This window comes from Cyprinus carpio, chromosome A14 (assembly GCF_018340385.1).
Source record: "Cyprinus carpio isolate SPL01 chromosome A14, ASM1834038v1, whole genome shotgun sequence".
Lineage (NCBI taxonomy): Eukaryota > Metazoa > Chordata > Actinopteri > Cypriniformes > Cyprinidae > Cyprinus > Cyprinus carpio.
This window is the reverse complement of record NC_056585.1, coordinates 19,154,867-19,174,053: the sequence shown is the minus strand read 5'-3', so window position 1 is coordinate 19,174,053 and position 19,187 is coordinate 19,154,867. Positions and strand designations below refer to the sequence as shown.

General features: G+C 35.7%; 1 protein-coding gene across 1 annotated transcript in view; it reads right to left on the bottom strand.

Annotated features, from left to right (window-relative positions):
• Window positions 1–4,455: 4,455 nt before the first annotated feature.
• The window catches only part of glra4a (glycine receptor, alpha 4a), a 39,714-nt gene continuing 24,982 nt past the window's right edge, over window positions 4,456–19,187 (bottom strand). Inside the window, exons 6-9 of the mRNA XM_042770139.1 lie at window positions 14,815–14,952; window positions 12,540–12,754; window positions 11,457–11,606; window positions 4,456–5,404 (exon numbers count right to left, since the gene is read on the bottom strand). Of these exons, the coding sequence (XP_042626073.1) occupies window positions 5,111–5,404; window positions 11,457–11,606; window positions 12,540–12,754; window positions 14,815–14,952 (797 nt within the window). The 3' untranslated portion in view covers window positions 4,456–5,110. The remainder of the gene's footprint in view (window positions 5,405–11,456; window positions 11,607–12,539; window positions 12,755–14,814; window positions 14,953–19,187) is intronic.

Here is a 19,187-nt window from a genome sequence, read left to right as displayed (position 1 = left end):
TTCTATATCAAATATTGTCTCATCTTGACCTCTAGGCCCCCTCAATTACAGGGGCTTTTAAGGCACCCACCCTGGGGTTGGCTCTGACAGATGGGTGGCTGGGCAGGAGAAAAATACTTTCCTCTTTGTGTACTTGATCTTGGAGAAGACCTGAAGCATACCTAGCTAGCCTCCAAAATTAGTTTTCATCTCAGTAATGGGTACGTCTCTTTCCCTGAAGACATGACTTTGCTTAAATAGTAAATGTGAGAGGAGGATTGTAGCTGGTTTATTTAAATGATTGCTGCAGCAAAGAGCTTTGAGGGTTGTGATTTTTATTATTGCTTTTTTGTGTTTGTTTAATATATGTTATATTTTTTATGTTTATTTTTTTTGTATGTTGTAAAGCCTGCTGCTTTAATGTAGATGTGGCATTCACTGAGAAACAGACCTTGACAGGAGCCTTTATAAGGCTGTCAGGGGACATCTTAAGAAATAGTATCAGAGAAATAGGATCACTTCACACTGCACACAAAGGCAAAGAAAGCCAGTGACATGACCACATGTGAAAGGTACATTTCAATTCATTTTGACACATAGAACAATTCACTTCTTACACATACAAAAAGTATTCATACAGTGCCTTGCAATCTTTCAAATAATACACTTTATTTTAAATGCAAATGTTGCATTGTTTTATATTTAAACATAAATGTGTTGTTACTAAAAATGCCGTTTGAATAATTGTAACAATTTTTACAGTTAGTTATTTTATTGTTGTTTTTTTTGTTGAAATGCTTTTTTTTTTGTGGTTATTGTTTTTTTGATGATTGTTTTGTACAAAATTTTTTTATATTGTTGCTTATTATATTGATCTGCCACACAAGATTTTATGTTGAATTTGTTTGAGGTCATTGTTCATTGTCTCAGTATATTTATACATATTTTTTTAAACTACAGCATTTTGGTATTTCTCTAGGCCTATTGTTCCTTTTCAAACTTTCCTGTTACTTAACTCTGCAGCTCTTTCAAAGTACTGGTAGTCTAGCATCTCTCTAAAGATTTTGGTTTGAAAATACTTTTTAAAAGTGGTTTGATGTAGCCTAGTCTTCACTTGCTGATAATTGGACAGAGACTGGGACATCTCAACACTTGAATGTTCTTTTGTACCCTGTTTCTAATTTGTGAATTAATTGCATTGTATCTATACATTTCAAAGTTGTCTATCACATTAAGTAATATATTTTTATAGGACAACTAGTTCTTGTCTTTTCAAACTTTTCTTATTCTTATCTTAACATGTAATTCTTGAATTCAGAATTCCTTTGTGTTTGGTTTGTGTAAAACCTGATGATCATGTTATCCAGCTGATTGGAGAAAGATCCAAATCTTGTGCTTCAACAAAAGCAAGAACATCTGACCATCTGTTTAAAGGTTCACAAGCTCAGTGCTCACATTTGCTTATTTGATTAGTGGCTGTTTAAATTCAATAACTTCTTGACCCCCCCCCCCCCCCCCCCCCAATATCCGATCTAGCTGAAAATGTGAATGAGAGAGTGCTTCCAACAATATTACTTTCCTCAAGGCTCTATTAGCATTCTACTCAGATGTTGATTATTCCCTTGGGTTGGTGCAAGGACAGACCCAGGATAAGATCTGGTCTTCCCATTCATCACACCAACAGCCCTGCCCACTTCCCACTATGTTATTGACTGCTTACATGAAGATGAACAATAAATGCAAAGACCTCAGTTGCTCTCCTGAGAATATGACTAATGCGTTTGGCTTGTGCTTTGTGGCAATTTGAACCGAATTCTTAAGGTAGAGAGTGAGATAAACAGAATATCGTATCATTCATTTGTGGCTACACTTCATTCACAACAGCATATTTCGAATCGATAAATGTAGAAGAATATTGTTTCATTGATTTCTCTCAGGGATGTCCTTGAATGCATGTCTCTCTCTTTTTCTGTCTCTCTTTCTCTTTTGTCTATCTCTCATTTCCTCTCTTGCACACACATTTTCCGAGGTCTCATTATCCGAAGTCTCAGGACACCTGCACAGATCAGATACGCACATTTGTAGAAGTAAATGTTGTGGGGATGTATAGCATAATGATGTTAGCTTATGAATCCTTGGTGCTTATTGAGGGGAAGAGCCACGGAACAATCTCACAGGAGGCGTCTGTGTGATTTCCTCTGTGATTGAAATCCATTAGAGTTTCTGTATCTGTGATAAAGGCAGCACTGTGGGGAGATACACTGATCGAGGGGAGGGCAGGAGGAGTGTCATTGTATGATAGATCACAGTCCTATTTTGTGTTTGTCAGTCATGGGCTGCAGATTTAGAAAATCTTCTTAAATCCTACGAAGGCACAGTTTGCCCCCTAAAAACCAAACCAAAGAACATGTAACAAAAAGGTTACTACTGGAGGAAATGAAGAAAACTGAAGGGTTTCTTTCTTTCTTTCTTTCTTTCTTTCTTTCTTTCTTTCTCAGTCGTGCTATCCTTCATGGTCTGTGTGGACCTTCTCAGAGGCAGTAAATGCAGTATCCCACTGTGTTAACTCAAAAAGCCTCTCATGGAAAATGCACATCGTGAGATACAATAGCCAATCTTTCTGACATTTGCCAATTGCCCCCAGATTTCCTTTTGGAAAAAAATCTACTTAAACTGTCAGCATGTGTGCAGGGCTTAAGCGAATATGTCAAGCCACCACATTCGCTCAAATTGAGAACCCTAAAACTATCCAAGGCTAGCTGCCGTTTGAGTGAGGTGTTGATTTGTATTTGAATTAAAAAAAAAAACATTCTTATCATGAGACTCACTTATTTGAAATGAGCCGAGGCTGAAATCTTGACAGCAGTGCATTACAGCTTGATAGTACTCCTACATCTTTGCATTTAGTGCTGGATGGACTAGTTAGGACGATTGAATTTCTGCACATTTTTAAATGAAAGTCAAGTAGAATTGCACAATATGCATGACCTCGCTGGCTATGTTTACATTCAACTGTATTTACTGACAGGCAAGACTCTTGAATTATCCTGTTCATACAACATTTATACTTTATATATGGAATCTGTTAAAATTTTTAATAATTAAAATTAGAAATTAGCCAATTTAAATGCTAGATATCTAACATTTGAGAAAAGTTTTTGTGTTGCATTTTATTATTGCACATTTCAGTTCTTCTAAATGACAAAATTGAACAGTTTATATATACAGTATATAATGTATTTATTTAATGATTTTACCCTTATTTGGATTGGACAGAATGTGCACAGGAGTTTTGCACAGGAGTTTGATTTATTTTGTATTTTGATGATATATGATTAAGGTTTTGTTTGGTTTGTGAATGATGTAGCGACAGATCTTTTCTCCCATTTTGTGATGTACAGATTGAACGAAAGTGAGAGTGAATGAAAGAGAAAACTATGTAGGATGAGAACTTTGTTCTGGTTGTTCTGGCAGATCTGATTGTAAGGGTTTAAGTAGACAAAATGACTAGAAAATCCGACATTCATCACCAAAGAGAAGCCTGTCATTTAAACCGAAGATCGAGTTTTGTCATTTTGTTTAAAATTAGCAAGTCAAAAAAAGTTATAAAAATGAAACGTACATGGATGAACCGTTCATAATAAGTCCAATAAGGTGCATTTAGAAAATAGATGAATAAGGTGCATGAAATAGGATTGAATTTCCATTTCATGCTGACTTTAATGAGCATAATTGCCATTCTGTTGGTTAAGTATTAGAAACCAGGGCAATCTGTTAACAAATGGGGCGGCATTAATCTGCATTTATCATTTCCTGCACAAAGCATTTTGTTTCTTTTTCCACTTGCTTGTCTGTACATACGCTTGCTCACTCATGGGAAACTAGCATACAGAAGACTAGATTAGTTACTCCTCAGACAAAGGGCTGTGCGCAGAGGTTGATGGCCTTAATTCATTGTCATTAGCAAAGAACGTAGAGTCCTTTTCAAACTCATTAGCTGATAAAAAACACCTTGTGATTCCCATTAAAATCCTCATCCGTCCTTCTTCAGCATGAAGGCTTTTCTCCTTCACCCTGCATCTCTGCACATCCTCCATCGGCTCTCCGGACAGGAAAATAAACGGCGGCTTTTATATTTGACTGAGGGACATATTTGGGGCTAGCAATAATAAAGAATGGCTGTGATGCGTGATACATGTCTCTGTTTGTTGACAATTAAAGCCTAGTGCTGGCACAGTGACAGAGCGTCACAAATCATCTGTTTCTTCCAGGCATTAGTTTAAGCAATTTAACACATGATAGAATGATTTGGATTTCCACATTTTCCAAATGGAATGATTAATGTTAATGAAAAACAACACAAGAATCACTCTGAATAGAGTTTATAATACGCTAATCCTGAGATAAATCCAGATTTAATACTTTTTTTGTGCTTTTGTGTAACATTTTGCACCACGGTACAAAACAACTCAGACATCCTGGTAGAATATCCATTTATTCAAATTCAAAAGACAAAAAGAAATACACATTTGTGCTGTCTGCAGTCTGTGAACAACTCTGCATTTGTACACTTTATACAGTCATATATATTTATAATCTCATTATTTAGTAAAACAGTACACCATTCCCCTGTAACTGTTCCCATGGATAATAAATCCCAATCCACAGCCCATTAGTTTGGCATTTTAAGACGTAAAAAACACACTTTTTGTGGTTTTCAAAAACATTCATTCAAGGATGCGCCTTGTGGTAAAATTCAAGTCAATATTTTCTATCCAACCGAGAATCTTTCAGCCAATAACTCAAATGGAGCCTACAAAGTGAGGACAATAGCACTGGCTATTAGTGCAATCCACTCGAATGAAGATGTGAAAGAGAGGAGAGCCAGGTCCCCAACAGCAGCATTTGCATCTATGAGACCCCCTTCGCTCTGAGTGGGCACTTTAAAATCTTTTTGAAATCCAGAAGTCACACCTGAGCACATGGTTTTAGCACTAACGGCAATTCTGGGGTGAATATGCCTTTGAAATACACTTCTAGTGTGAGTATGACAGGCGGTTTTGGTTCAAATGAAGAGATATAAGAAAAGAAAAGAAGCAGTAAGATGAGCAAGTGGTGTAACCAGGAGCGATTACAGGTTGGCGTGGATGTCCTCGTGTCGCAGCACTTTGTAGGTGATCCAGTAGAAGATGTTGAATATGAGGAAGCTGAGAGGAAACACGGCTCTGGATATGGTGTCGATGCGCTTGGCTCGGTCCACAAAACGCTTCCGGATGGCCTCTCCGTCGTATAGCACTTGCACTGGGGGTGGTGGGGTGAATACGTTGGACCCATCCACAGTTGTCCCGTCTTTTGCTTGTAAGCAATGGCCGAGTCCGTACCCACGGAAGTAAAAGCCACGGCTCTCTCGAACAAACTCCTCCTCCTTTAACAGAAGAAAAGCATTTTTAGAAGCAGGCAACAAAGAAAATTTGATAAATCCTCCTCTCGCCGCACAATAAAAAGTGCCAGTCCATCACAGAAACCACAGGGCACTTTCAAATTAAAGCACTAAAAAATTGCAATTGTTAGTGGGCTATATTTTACTTGTTTTAGAAAGTACATAGTGGTTTAGTTGTTAGGGTGCAATATATTCTTAAATGCAAATACTGTGTGTAAAAAGTGAAATGTCAAGTGAATATGTAAGAGTGAAATCATATGTAAGAGTACAGCTTCATTTAGACCCTTTTTATGAAATATTTTAGAGGTCATTACTGGAAAAAGTCACTTTGTTACTCTGTATTTTGTCTTGTTTCTGTGTAAACATTATTAAATCAAGATACATTTACTTACAAAGCAAAATTACATTAAGTTTTGTTTTTCTGAAAATGTCTAAAGTGAAGAATTTTGATTCCTTTTTTTTAATATCTTATATTTTTTTCTTCAAAAGTAAATGTATTTTATTTAAAGAATATTTAGATGCTTTCTCAAGGGAAAACAAGTATAAGTAAGGATTTAATTCATGTAAAAGTTTATTTTCTTTTTAATCTTGATTTAGTTATGCCACAATTGTCCACCATGACTCTGATCCTTGGAATTAAATGGTCTGTTTTTACAATTATTTGTGTTGTGAGGAAGGGTCATTAAAGTGAAAGGATTCTGACTTTTTCTCTCTTTCTCTCTTGCCATGTTATTTTAGAAGTCAGTTGTACATCTAGGGGTGACAGAATGGGATGCGTTCTGGCATTTCATAAGGGCAGACAGAGCTCAACATAATTTTATTTTATTTTTATTTTTTATTACAATTGAACTCTTTTTAATTTGACAGCAACCTGAAGATATTCATTTTCATCTTGCATGTTGAAAAAAAAAAAAATTGGTGAAGATGGGCACAAGAATGATTCCTGCAATTTTTTTCCCTGTTTCCTTAACAAAAAACAAACAAAAAACAAACAAACAAAACAACAACAACAACAAAAATATATTTTGTAAGTATTCCCCTTACTTTTTCACATGTAACACTTTGGCCTAGTTCTTTGCCTCTAATGCCATATAAATTAGTCATTTGGATCAGTTTATCTGTCAATCTATGACAAATTACCCCTTTCCTCAAGAGGATAAGAAGATTAAGTTCTCGTTTAGCTCTTCATTAAGTTCTCTGTTTGCACCTAAAAACAATCCAGTCAATCACGTGCCTAGGAATAATGATGTGTTTGGTTTTAGATAAAGACACCCTTTAAAGTGAGTGAATGTCACCTGTGAACACAGTTTAGGTCAATGCTTACCTTATTAATCATGGCCAGGTCGTATCCAGACTCAGAGTCTGAGTCTAGCTAAAGTGAGTGAATGTCACCTGTGAACACAGTTTAGGTCAATGCTTACCTTAGTTTAGTTCTTAAAACAAGTCTAAAAACAATCCAGTTCACGTGTCCCATTTGTATGAGGGCTAAGGGCTACCCTGCACACTGGGTGTTTGAAGTTCACCTCGACAAAATCTGAAGGAATCTCCAGAAAGTCTAAAAGGAAAGAAACAAGTCACAATATCCTGGGTGGAGTTATACTAAATTTAAAATGAAGGAGATACTTAAGGAATACTCATTGGTGCATTTACTATAAGCTTATACTTAATACTCACACTGTAGCTGGTGCATTTGCTAAATATAGACTGAGAAAATGTTGTTAATTTTTGTGGTAATGGTATGTTAAAATGTTAATGTTTGATTTGAATAATTGATTGTTCCCTCACTGTACAGTGAAAAAAAAGTATAAATCTAAATAATAATTTCAAGTTAAATAGTGTTAAATTTACATTTTCAGAAAAAGAACAAGTCATCTCAGAATTTACAGTGAAATCTGTAAATTGACAATTTGAGAATTCTTTGTGGAACACTTATCTTTTCCTTTGAAGTTTTTATTATTTTTGTATCATTTATGCACATTACGGTGTTAGGTTATTTCTTATTATCATAGTATATTATCATAGTACATAGTATATATTATAGTATATTAATATAGGCTACAGTCTATAAATTTAACTTAAATCCATTAAACCTACAATGGTTCTGCTGTAGTTTTTACAATATATTTCTGGCAACAACAGCTGAAGGGTTTTTTTTTTTTTCCCATAAAATTTTTTTTATTTGCTACAGCATGAGCATATTTGCTCAGGAGTATGGGACAAGCATTTGTAATTTAAATGTGCTTAAAGTAAATGTGCGTAAATTGCTTAAATAACTATATAATCCAAGCTGTTTTGTGTTAACACTGTCTGCATTTAATGGGTATATGAAGGAAGTGTGTGGACAATAATGTCCCATTTTACACCTGGCATCAACATTCATTTCTATATTCAATAACAAGTGATCACAGGAGATGCATTACTTTTAGGAATAGACGACATTTGTAAGCGATCACTTGAGAAGTATGTTTATATCAGCTGTGAACTGGGCCAGTAGGACAGAGGGGGTTCTGGGTTTATGGGACTCAGTGTTTGCTCGTGGGCAAATAAGATGGGGACACAGATGGTATTTTTACCCTGGCGCAGGTGTTGCAGTGCTGGTTGAATTTGCTGGTGCTGTTGCCAGGGAGCTTGTTCACTCTCTGTAGTGAGTCGAAGCTTCCTGGCTGCATTGCTCGATCCTTCATGAGGAAGAATGGCAGTGAGCGTGGCGCATTGTGAAATGTTCCTGTTATATAACATTTTGGAACATCTGTCTCGTTCTTTCTCTAAATTAACTTCTGGGGATCAATAGAGAACATCCATCCATCAAATCTGTCATTCTTATGTATCTTGCACAGTTCAGTGCATTTTCAAGCATCAAATAGTGCATAACATTTCTAGACAGGCTGAGCAGACTCATTTTCATTAATGTTGACAACTGTGTAAATACTTCAACAAGAATTTTAGGTACAACAGCTATCAAGCCGCTGCTCTCCAGCACCATCTAAGTTGCTAGGCAACACTGATTGTGTGTGTACACTTCTTTGGGGGTTTCTGAGGGACACTCCAATAAAGTGCACACTCAAGCTAAATCCAGCCATTATCTTTCAGACTCTTCAGAAAAACTTGATAAAGTTTTTAGACAAGTGGATAATGGTCATGCTGTTGTTTAAGACACATATATTCTAATCAGCAGATTATTGAGATCAACTTAATTTAGATTTTTTTTTTGGTAGATTCTGTAATTGTATTTTTAAATTTATTAATTTTATATATATATATATATATATATATATATATATATATATATATATATATATATATATATATATATATATATATATATACAGTACAGATCAAAAGTTTGGAAACATTACTATTTTTAATGTTTTTGAAAGAAGTCTCTTCTGCTCTTCTGCATTTATTTGATCAAAAATACAGAAAAAAACAGTAAAATTGTAAAATATTATTACTATTTAAAATAATATTTGATCAAAAATATATAATTAAAAAAGTAAAATTTTTTCCTGTGATGCAAAGCTGAATTTTCAGCATCATTACTCCAGCCTTCAGTGTCACATGTAACATCCAGTCTATCACATGATCATTTAGAAATCATTCTAATATTCTGATTTATTATGAGTGTTTGAAACAGTTCTGCTGTCTAATATATTTGATAAAAAGAACTGCATTTATTCAAAATAGAAAAAAAATTCTAATAATATATATTCTAATAATATATTTTCTTTACTATCACTTTTTATCAATTTAACACATCCTGTGCTCAATAAAAGTATTGATTTTATTTAAAAAAAGCAAAAAAATTAATTACTGACCCCAAATTACTGACCAGTAGTGTATATTGTTATTACAAAATATTTATATTTTAAAAACATAGCTTCTTTTTTTTTTTTTTTTTTTTTTTATTCATCAAAGTATCCTAAAAAAGTATCACATGTTCTGAAAAAATAATAAGCAGCAGAACTGTTTCCAACTTTGATAATGAATCATCATATTAGAATGATTTCTAAAGGATCATGTGAATAATGATCCTAAAAATTCAGCTTTGCATCACAGAAATAAATGATAATTTAAAGTATAATAAATTTAAAAACAATTATTTTAAATTGTAATAATATATCACAATATTACATTTTTTTCTGTATTTTTGATCAAATAAATGCAGGCTTGATGAGCAGAAGAAACTTCTTTCAAAAACATTAAAAATAGTAATGTTTCCAAACTTTTGACCTGCACTGTATATATAAAATAATGCTGCCAAATGATTAATCGTGATTAATCACATCCAAAATTAAAATTTTTGTTTACATAAAATATGTATGTGTACTGTTTATTTATTGTGTATATATAAATACACACACATGCATGTATATAATTAAGAACAATATGTTATGTTTATATATTAAATGTATGTATGTATATTTTTTTTTTTTTATGTTTATTTATTTTTTTTATATAAAATATAAATCCATTGAAATATTTTGAAAATAGATACTGTATGTGTGTGTATTTATATATACATTATAAATATACACAGTATACACACATATATTATGTAAACAAAAACTTTTATTTTGGATGCGATTAATCATGATTAATCATTTGACAGAACTAATAACGGAAGTGTGTCGAGATAAAAGTAGTTTTAACCTCGTAAAAACAAATCTTGAGACTCTTTAGATATTGTGCAACATTTAGTTCTTTTTGTGATGTTTTTATGTTTGTGCAGTAGGAATTGTTTTTATTTTTTAATAAATCTTATATTATTCAAATTGTCTTGATAATTGAAATAAAGATTATTAAAAAAAATATTAAATGGAACTCTTAAACTTTTTTAAACAAAATTATTTGAAATGAGTTCTAAAATTACTAAAGCTAACTAAACTAATAAAAATTACTAATATAACGACAATTTTTTTTTAAATATATATATATATATTATTTTATAATTTTTTGAACAAAATTATTTGATATATATATATATATATATATATTAGCACCCCCTAAAAAAAGGCATTGCATAAATCTGAAACCAGTCTAATTATACATCTGATAAGTGAACTAGTCTTTCAGGCAACCTGCAACTGGTTAATTCCGAAAATCTGTGGTTTTGTGCATCCCTAAACTGGGCACGATCTTCTCAGCACCAATCTGTTTGTGTTTTGTTGAGCAGGAACATGTGGCCTTATTTGTTTATGGTGTTATTAAGGAAGTATAAAGCCAAGGATTTGTTGTATTGATTAATTCTGCCCAGTAGTTGGTCCATCAGCCTAACAGCTCTCTCAGCCAGTGATCCATGCATCGATACCACCCAGATTGATCATTCAGACCAGAGATTTTCTTGGCGGGAGAGAATAGGACAAAGAGTAATGGATCTCCAAGGCAGGAGGGGGAGGAGAACTCGCTCATTCTTAATAGGAGTTATTCTCATTTTTCTCTCATTATTGATACAGATCCAACAAACACACTCGTAAATCTCCAGCATTGTGAGCTTGGACGGCTCGTACAAGCCCAGAAAGTGCCTTAGCTGTTTTAGCCAATATAGTTTTAAATGGGATTGTTGGGCTTTGATCTTTATTATAGTCCAAATTTTCAGGATTTATAGAAATTACATTTAAAAATCTGTTAACATTAAATGTGTTCAGAGTGATTTTACTCTCCAAAGCCCTGAGGGTATTTTCTAAGCTTTTCATTTAGAAGCCTCTTTAGAATTTCAGTCAGTGTCTGTGATCTCGGATCAGGAAGCAGGTTGTTGGCCTTTGGAAATTGGCTGTGGCAAGGCTTTACAAGGTGGCACAAACTGTGGGTTTTAGCACAGGGGACTGTTCACTATGGAAACAGGCTGATTTGAATTCCCCCACATGAGATGTGACAGCCAGCTGTAGCCTAGTGTGGCTGTTGCCAGTGTTTGGATATGTGGCTGAGCACAATGAGAAGAGATGTGAGTCAAATTGTGATCCAGGGTTACAGGACAGCCTGTATTTTTTTTTTTTTTGTGTGTGTGTGTGTGTGTGTGTGTGTGTTTGATCACACTTACTATTCTCTGCCTTCGCTGCTTCTTGCGCAGCCTGATGAACTCCTTGTGTTGCCTTGAGACAAAGTTGACTGCTGCGTACTCCAGCAATGCAGCAAACACAAACAACAGACAAACGGCCATCCAGATGTCAATGGCCTTCACGTAGGACACCTGGGAATCACATGGTCAAACCAATATCAGTAGTTAATCAATAAAGGCATTGTTAGAAATAATGAGGCAGTGTTTACTTTGGATTTTTATTTGATATTAATTGATGCCTTTTTAAAGAAAACAGCCCTTGGTCTTTAGTGCTAAAACATCTGAAGCAGACATTATTTGAGTTTCAAATTTCTTACTTTTATAAGCAGGTAGAAAGGCAAAAAACATCTGAAAACATCTGGTTTAAAATGGGGTATGTCAAATTTTACAATAATTAATTTATTTTGTAATTTATGTTTAATTTATGATTAATTTATGGTTAATTTAGTTTTTCACTTGACTCATCCACACTAAATCATCGCCGTGCTCTGTGCATACTTTGGTTGCGTGCACGTTGACTGCGTCTGATAAGATTGGCGGGTTTTTTCCTGAGGTAAAGAAGTGCATCACTTCACAAGGGACCATTCATATTGTACATGTTCAAAAACCCGAGAAACAGTGCCGCGAAATATAAAAGAACATCACAGAATGTTGGAATGTTGTTTTTTAAATCTAACTTTGTTAACATTTGTTGCAAAAACGTGCCCAGGTGGAGATTCTGAAAAATCAACAAGTATGTCTTCTTTAAGTGTTATAAGAACTGTTTATGGAACTGTCAAGGAATTGGAATTGTTAAGAGGAATCAGTATTGTGTTTGGAATGTAATTCATAAAACAAGTTTTTTAGTGAATTAATTCTGAAACGGAATCAACTGTGCTTTCATCCTTTTCCTGCTAATTTAACTAATAGCACTTCAAGCTTATTCCCACCTCTCTCTGCTCTTGTGTGTTTTTCCTTATTTTTATTGATTGTCTCATTAATGTACTCATTATTTTATAGCTGCACTTTCTGAAGTGTTTCTCTTTTTTTCCCTCACAGGAGTGGAGTCATTTTTGGTTATCTTACCTTGGGTAGAGAAGCTCGTGAACCGGAGCTCTGGGTGGTCATGGTGAGCACAGTGGTGATACCCAAGCCTACCCGAGCAGGGGCAGCATCCATGTTGATCCAGAAAGACACCCAAGACAGGATGACAATCAGCAGACTGGGGATGTACATCTGAATGAGATAGTAGCCCATCTGTCTCTCTAAGTGAAACTTCACCTCAATGCAGGTGAATTTACCTAGGAGATCGCAAAGAGTGTCATATTAGGTAAGTAATTATGCATAGCAACTTTTAATGCATTTTTTTTTACACCTGGTTAAGTACCTCTGGTTGGGTCTTATTTATGGAGTATATTTAAAGGGGGTCATATGATGCTGCTAAAAATAACATTATTTTGTGTATTTGGTGTAATGAAATGTGTTTATGTGGTTTAAGGTTCAAAAAACACATTATTTTCCACATATTGTACATTATTGTTTCTCCTCTATGCCCCGCCTTCTGAAACACATTAATTTTTACAAGGCTCATTGCTCTGAAAAGCGAGGTGTGCTGTGATTGGCCAGCTATCCAGTGCGTTGTGATTGGCTGAATACCTCAAGCATGTGACGGAAATGTTACGCCCCTTAACATATTGTGATGCCTTGTCTGGCCGGAGCGATGAGACATAAAAATTAAACCCAATAATAAACATGATATAAACATGATTTCTAGTCGTGTCCTCTTTTGGAAGTCCAAACTAAGTAGTTTTGCTTTCTCAGCGAAACAGCATCACACACCGCGGCCTTGAGTGAGCGAAGGCGCGGCTGGCGGATTCGACGAAGGAGCGTCAGTTGGGCTTGCAGCAACCACATGTGACGACCACGGGCTGGACTCCGCTTCGTCCATGGTGAAAACGATTCAGCGAGCCACAGTGCAAAGTTGATGTATTTCCTCAGCGACCAGCACGGATCAGCTCCAGGCATGACGAAGCGGATATGCCTGGAGACATAAGTAGTTTCGCTTTCATAGTGAAACACACAGCGTCTATACGACATGGCGGTGGCGGCAACAACAATACTACAAAGAGAATAAAAGGTACGCCTTCTTTCATTTGGGCAGTGTTATGCAAATCTTCCCACATAGTGACGTAGAGATGTGGGAGCGTGGTAGAACGAGCCATTTTAGGGGGGTGTAGTTGACTGTTAACTTTTATAAAGAATATCTCTTTGGATTTGAGACTTTAGTCTTTGCAACTTCACAGATCTTCTTTATGCACCAAGAGCTTGTAACACTCCAAAGAGAAAGGAAATATTTAAATCACATCATATGTCCCCTTTAAATAATATTGCAGGTTTATGTATTGGTGACACCATTAAATGCAATAATGGACACCCAATCTCATGTTAATCCTGAGTACCTATAGAGTAGTACTGCATCCTTCATATCTCCAAAAAGTCTTTAGTTTTATCATATTTATAAAAGAAAAATACAGCTTTACGATTCTCTCCAGAAAAGCCGAGCTCCTGGAGGCGTGCCATGGGCGGAGCTAAAGAGTGATGAGCACTTGAGCACCGAATGCCAACAAAGTAGACATTTGATGCCGTTTCACTTACCGTCTGCAGTTCTGAATCATGACTGTGATCTTTTATAGCTGGGACCGCTCCATCTTTCAGTATCAAACGATGTGCAAATCCAGCGTCGAACTGGGCCTTGTTTTTAAAACATTCGTCAACAAACACCCTTGTGAAAATCCGATGCTGCCCCGGAAAAACAGACTGTATCCACTGTCTACATAACGCTGGGTTCTTTAGGAAGCTGAACAAAGTTATCTTTCCCTTACAACCAAAAACACACTTCTTTGGAGACATTCTTCCTGAGCAAGTCCCGTGCAGCGCTGCTGCTGGATGAAGCTCATCGATGGGTGCGATCTCGCTCTCGCTCTGGTCGATGCATGCGCGGGCGTGTTTTTCCGGGTGAAATGCCCATATAAGAAGTTCCACCCTCGTCTACGTCATGAAGAGCCATGATCGAAAAACAGTCTCAGAAACATGTACGAACCCGGAAGTAAGATTTTTGCCACAGAAATACTGTCATCCGTCCAAATTGTTTTTTTGAAACTTTGTCTATGCTTAGGATGAGAATCCAACTCTTTAACAGTGTAAACAACTCTGAATGCATGAAACAGCATTGTACCCCCCCCCCTTTAAAAATTCATAAGCGGTCCTTGAAATCAATTCTGTATACCACAGTATAAATGTTTTTTTTTTTTTATAGATATCATTTGATGTGCTTGAACTAAGGTCATTGTGAAAAATGTACCTGTGTTGTAGTGCTTAGTGCAGTAGCCAAGATCTTTTTCCTCCTTTAGTAAAAATTGAGGAAGAGTCAAGTCATCCGCCACCTGCACAGGGCTATCAGAAAGCCACTCGAAGATCAGATCGTTCATGGTGTAGCCAACTGTGAAAAAGAAGAGTGAATGAGATAGAAAAATGCACATCTGTGCAAAAGAGTGTGAATTAGACCTGTCATGCTTCCTCTCTCATCCCATACTTTGTACACTGTGTAAAAGGTCATCTGCCAGGCAACCAGAGCCGATCCTCCCTATACGCAAAATATGCAAGCTGCGTAGGGCCCCCGAAACACCAGGGGGCCCCCTTGCTCTCAAAGATGAATTCAAAGATGAACTCAAAGATGAGTTTTTTTTTTTTCGTTTTTGAATTTGGCCTTCGGTTATGAAAACATGAATGATAATTTCTTTTAATGCGGTGCGCTATCGCTCTTTCTACGTAAAAATCAGTTAAATCATGGCTGTGTCCGAAAGTCTAGGCAACTGACTTGCTGCCTTGCTGCCTAATGAGGCAATGACTTTGCAGGCAGCGCTTTTGCTCAAAGGTACCTCATGAAACTGATTTTGGACAGGCTTCTGAGGCAGCATAACGGTTTAATGATCTACAACAAAATAGAACGAATTTTGATGATAACTAAAAAAATATTTAATTATCATAATAATGATTTATCGCTAGTAACATCAAAAGTGCAAAAAGTTAATCAGAAACATACATTTACACACAAACTGACCACTGAACATGACTTTCAGACGCCATCTTTATTTTTTATCCCAACCATCACGGAATGGTACACACAGGATTGTGGGATATCAAAGGCAGCGAAGGATTCATCTAGGCCTTCAAAATTTGATCATAAGAAGGTACCTCCGGAGACAGGAAGTGAAGCAGAATTTGTATTCGGACATACCTTGATGCCTTCATGCCCTGAAATGCTACCTCCGAAGGCAGCATTTTAGAGCTTTCGCATGCAGCACATGTAATGTGAATGTCTTAAAATCTTGCTCGAGACTAAAAAAAACATTGAAAGCGTACCAAGCCGCGGAAGAGACTGTTTCTCAAGCGCTTTCCGCGAGTGCGATTTGAGAGAAACACGGACGAATGCGTTTCTTTCATTCATTCATAACCACTCATACCCCATTGCAGTCCTTTTATTTTAAAAATTTGGCATGTTTGTGTGCTGCTGTGCGTCCCTATGTGTGTAATAAACAGAGTGTACGCGTGCTGTAGACCCGCCTATACTAAACGCTCTCTTTAAATAACAAAAAAACTACTGCGCCATTGACCAACAAAAACCTGGTCTAAAGTCAATGGCGCAGTAGTTTTTTGTTATTTAAAGAGAGCGTTAGTATAGACGGGTCCACTCAAAATAGCAATGCGTCTGAACACACCTCGTTTTCAGACCAGCATGCCCATGGGTGCAAATGCAAGACGTGAAAATGACAACTGCGCCGGGCTGAAACTAGCGAGAGAAAAAAACATGAATGATATGGCATCCACTGTTTCTCAAGCACTTTCCGCGAGCGCAATTCGAGACGGAGTGAAAGACGGACACATCTACACGGTGAGGTTAGGGGCCTATTAAAAATGAATGAGGCATGCAATAACAGTGTAGAATACTTGACAATTCTGAATAATATTGATGTCTGTCTGAGACCCTCAGGGATTTACAAAGACAAATATATCCATTCGTCTTCAAAACAACAAACCCATGAAAAAAGGATGAAGACTGAAAGTCCTTGAATGTCATGGTGTCTTTGAAATGTTTGGTGTGGTTCCAAACATTGTATTTAACTAGTACTAAGAATATGAATGTTTTCTGAGATAAGGAAGGGGTTTTTGTCTACTGTTTCAAATGTCAATATATATAAAAAAGGCATTATATGCAATACTATTCCCACAATGTTAGTCTTTTAGAACTCACTTGTTGCAGTGAAAATGAAAATGAAGGCTCTTATCAGCAAGGCTACATTTATCTGATTAAAAATGCAGTAAAAAGAGTAATGTTATGATATATAATTGCAATTTAAAATAACTGTTTTCTATTTTAATATATTTTTAAAATGTAATTTATCTCTGTGGTGTCAAGGCTGATTTTTCAGTAGCTTTTCACATGATTCTTCAGAAATCATTCTAATATGCTGATGATTCTCAAGAAACTTTTTTTTTATTTTTTTTATTATTATTATTAGTAATGCTGAAAACAGCTGTGCTGTGTAACCGTGATACAATTTTTTCAGGATCTTTTTAAGGAAAAGAAAATTCAAAGAACAGCATGTATTTGAAATAGAAATATTTTGTAATATTAAAAATATCTTCACTGTCACTGATAAATTCAGTGCCTACTTAAAGTATCGGTTCCTTAAAAAAACACATTACTGACTTTTAAATGGTAGTGTATATTTTAGATATAGACAGTGTTACTTTGGGTCAAAAAATATGTTATTGATGTGTGTAGCCCTTTTGATTTGTGTGTTCCTTATATTCCACAAAAGCATCTGTTCACTAAATCTGTGTCAGCAATACCTAAAAAGCCTTAATGCTAAAGGGTCAATAGCCTTTTTACAATAATCTTACATTTGTTTAATTTGTCATGTTCCCACTTTTCCTTAACTTTCTTGTCTTTGTCATCATTTTACTTGAAATAATTGTTCCCTTGACAACACTTTTGCATACCGAGATCCCTAAAACTTGCTTTCCTCCTTTGTTTTACTATTCACACCTTTGCTTTAATCTATTCTATACCAATTACCTTCAACATCAGATTTCTGTACCAGGATGTGTCCTTTCCAGACAAGGTGATCCCACCCCTCGGCTGCGTCCTAACACTTGTCAAAACAGTTTTCAGTGGGTCCTTTCTAAGTCCTAAAAAGGTGCTCTTGTCTAATCAGAAATGATTATGCCCTCTGTAACAGCTTTGTTAGGCAGTAAACCTGCCTGTCTTCCTGTGTATGTCACTTTCTGTCTGACCCTACTCCTTAGAGGAGGGCAATTTTAACTGCGGCCACGAAGGAGGGATTTTTCCACTCGATAAATTAATACTGTAGACATACAGAGGACACAGAAAGGACAGTAAAACAACGCTGTCTGTGTGTAGTACGCCCTCTAAATCTTTTAAACCATATGAGTCACTAAATGTTGAATGAATGTACTTCAGGTGCTGTCTGTGGTCATAACACATAAACAGGGATTCAAATCAAATAATCCAACAAGCAAATCCAGGTGTCAAGCTGAGTTGCATCTGCAGTGCATTTCTGGTTTACACAGATTCCTCATTTGGCTCTTCTGGTTGTTAGAAAGGGGTGTTAAAGAGGTGGAATTAAAAGCCTCTCGGGCAGCTGAGGTGGGTCACATAATAAAGGGGACACAAAATGAAAGTTTCATTATTGATATCCTTTAAATTGGTTCCAGGAGTTAAGATGTTATCTGCTCTGAGGGCACTGGGGTGGTGAATAGTCTAATTCTTTGACTCCCTCTTTCTTCTACCAAGGTAATAAAGAAGGACACTTTATGCACAATTTTAAAATGAGGATGCCAACTTTGATACGGCGATTCTACTTCTTTTGTGCAGTGAGACATAGAAAACTGTTTTGATTTATTTTCTACAGATCTCATAATGCTCAAGGTTACCGGGTTTGCAAGTGGAAATAGACAAATAGTGCATTGTCATTACGATCTTAACAGTATTTGTTAATGGTAGCAGTTATACACTAACATTTATAAGAGTGTTTTATTTTTATTTTTTTTTCCAGAAGGGAAACATTAAATTGACCAAAAGTGACAGTAAAGACATAATATTAGAAATGTTCAAATTCTCAAATAAATGTTGGTGTTTGAAAAACTATCATTAAAGAAAATGTATTGTGGTTTCCATAAAGATATTAAGCAGCCAAGCTGTTACCTAAACACCAATTCAGCATATTAGAATGATTTCTGAGGAATCACGTGGCACTGAAGACTGGAATAATGGGGAAAAAATCATCACAGGAATAAAATACATTTTAAAATATCTTATATGTGACCAGGTACCACAAAAGCAGTCATAAGTGTAAATTTTTTGAAATTTAAATTTATACATCACATGGAAGCTGAATAAATAAGCTATACATTGATGTATGATTTGTTAGGATCGGGCAATAGTTAGCAGAGATACAACTATTTTAAAATCTGGAATCTGAGGGTGCCAAAAAATCTAAATATTGATTAAAATCTGGAATCTGAGGGTGCCAAAAAATCTAAATATTGATTAAAAAAATGCCTTTAAAGTTGTCCAAATTAAGTCCTTATAGCAATGTTTTTGCATTTCGCTGCATTCAGTGTTAAATTTAAGTTTTTAAAAAGACGCTG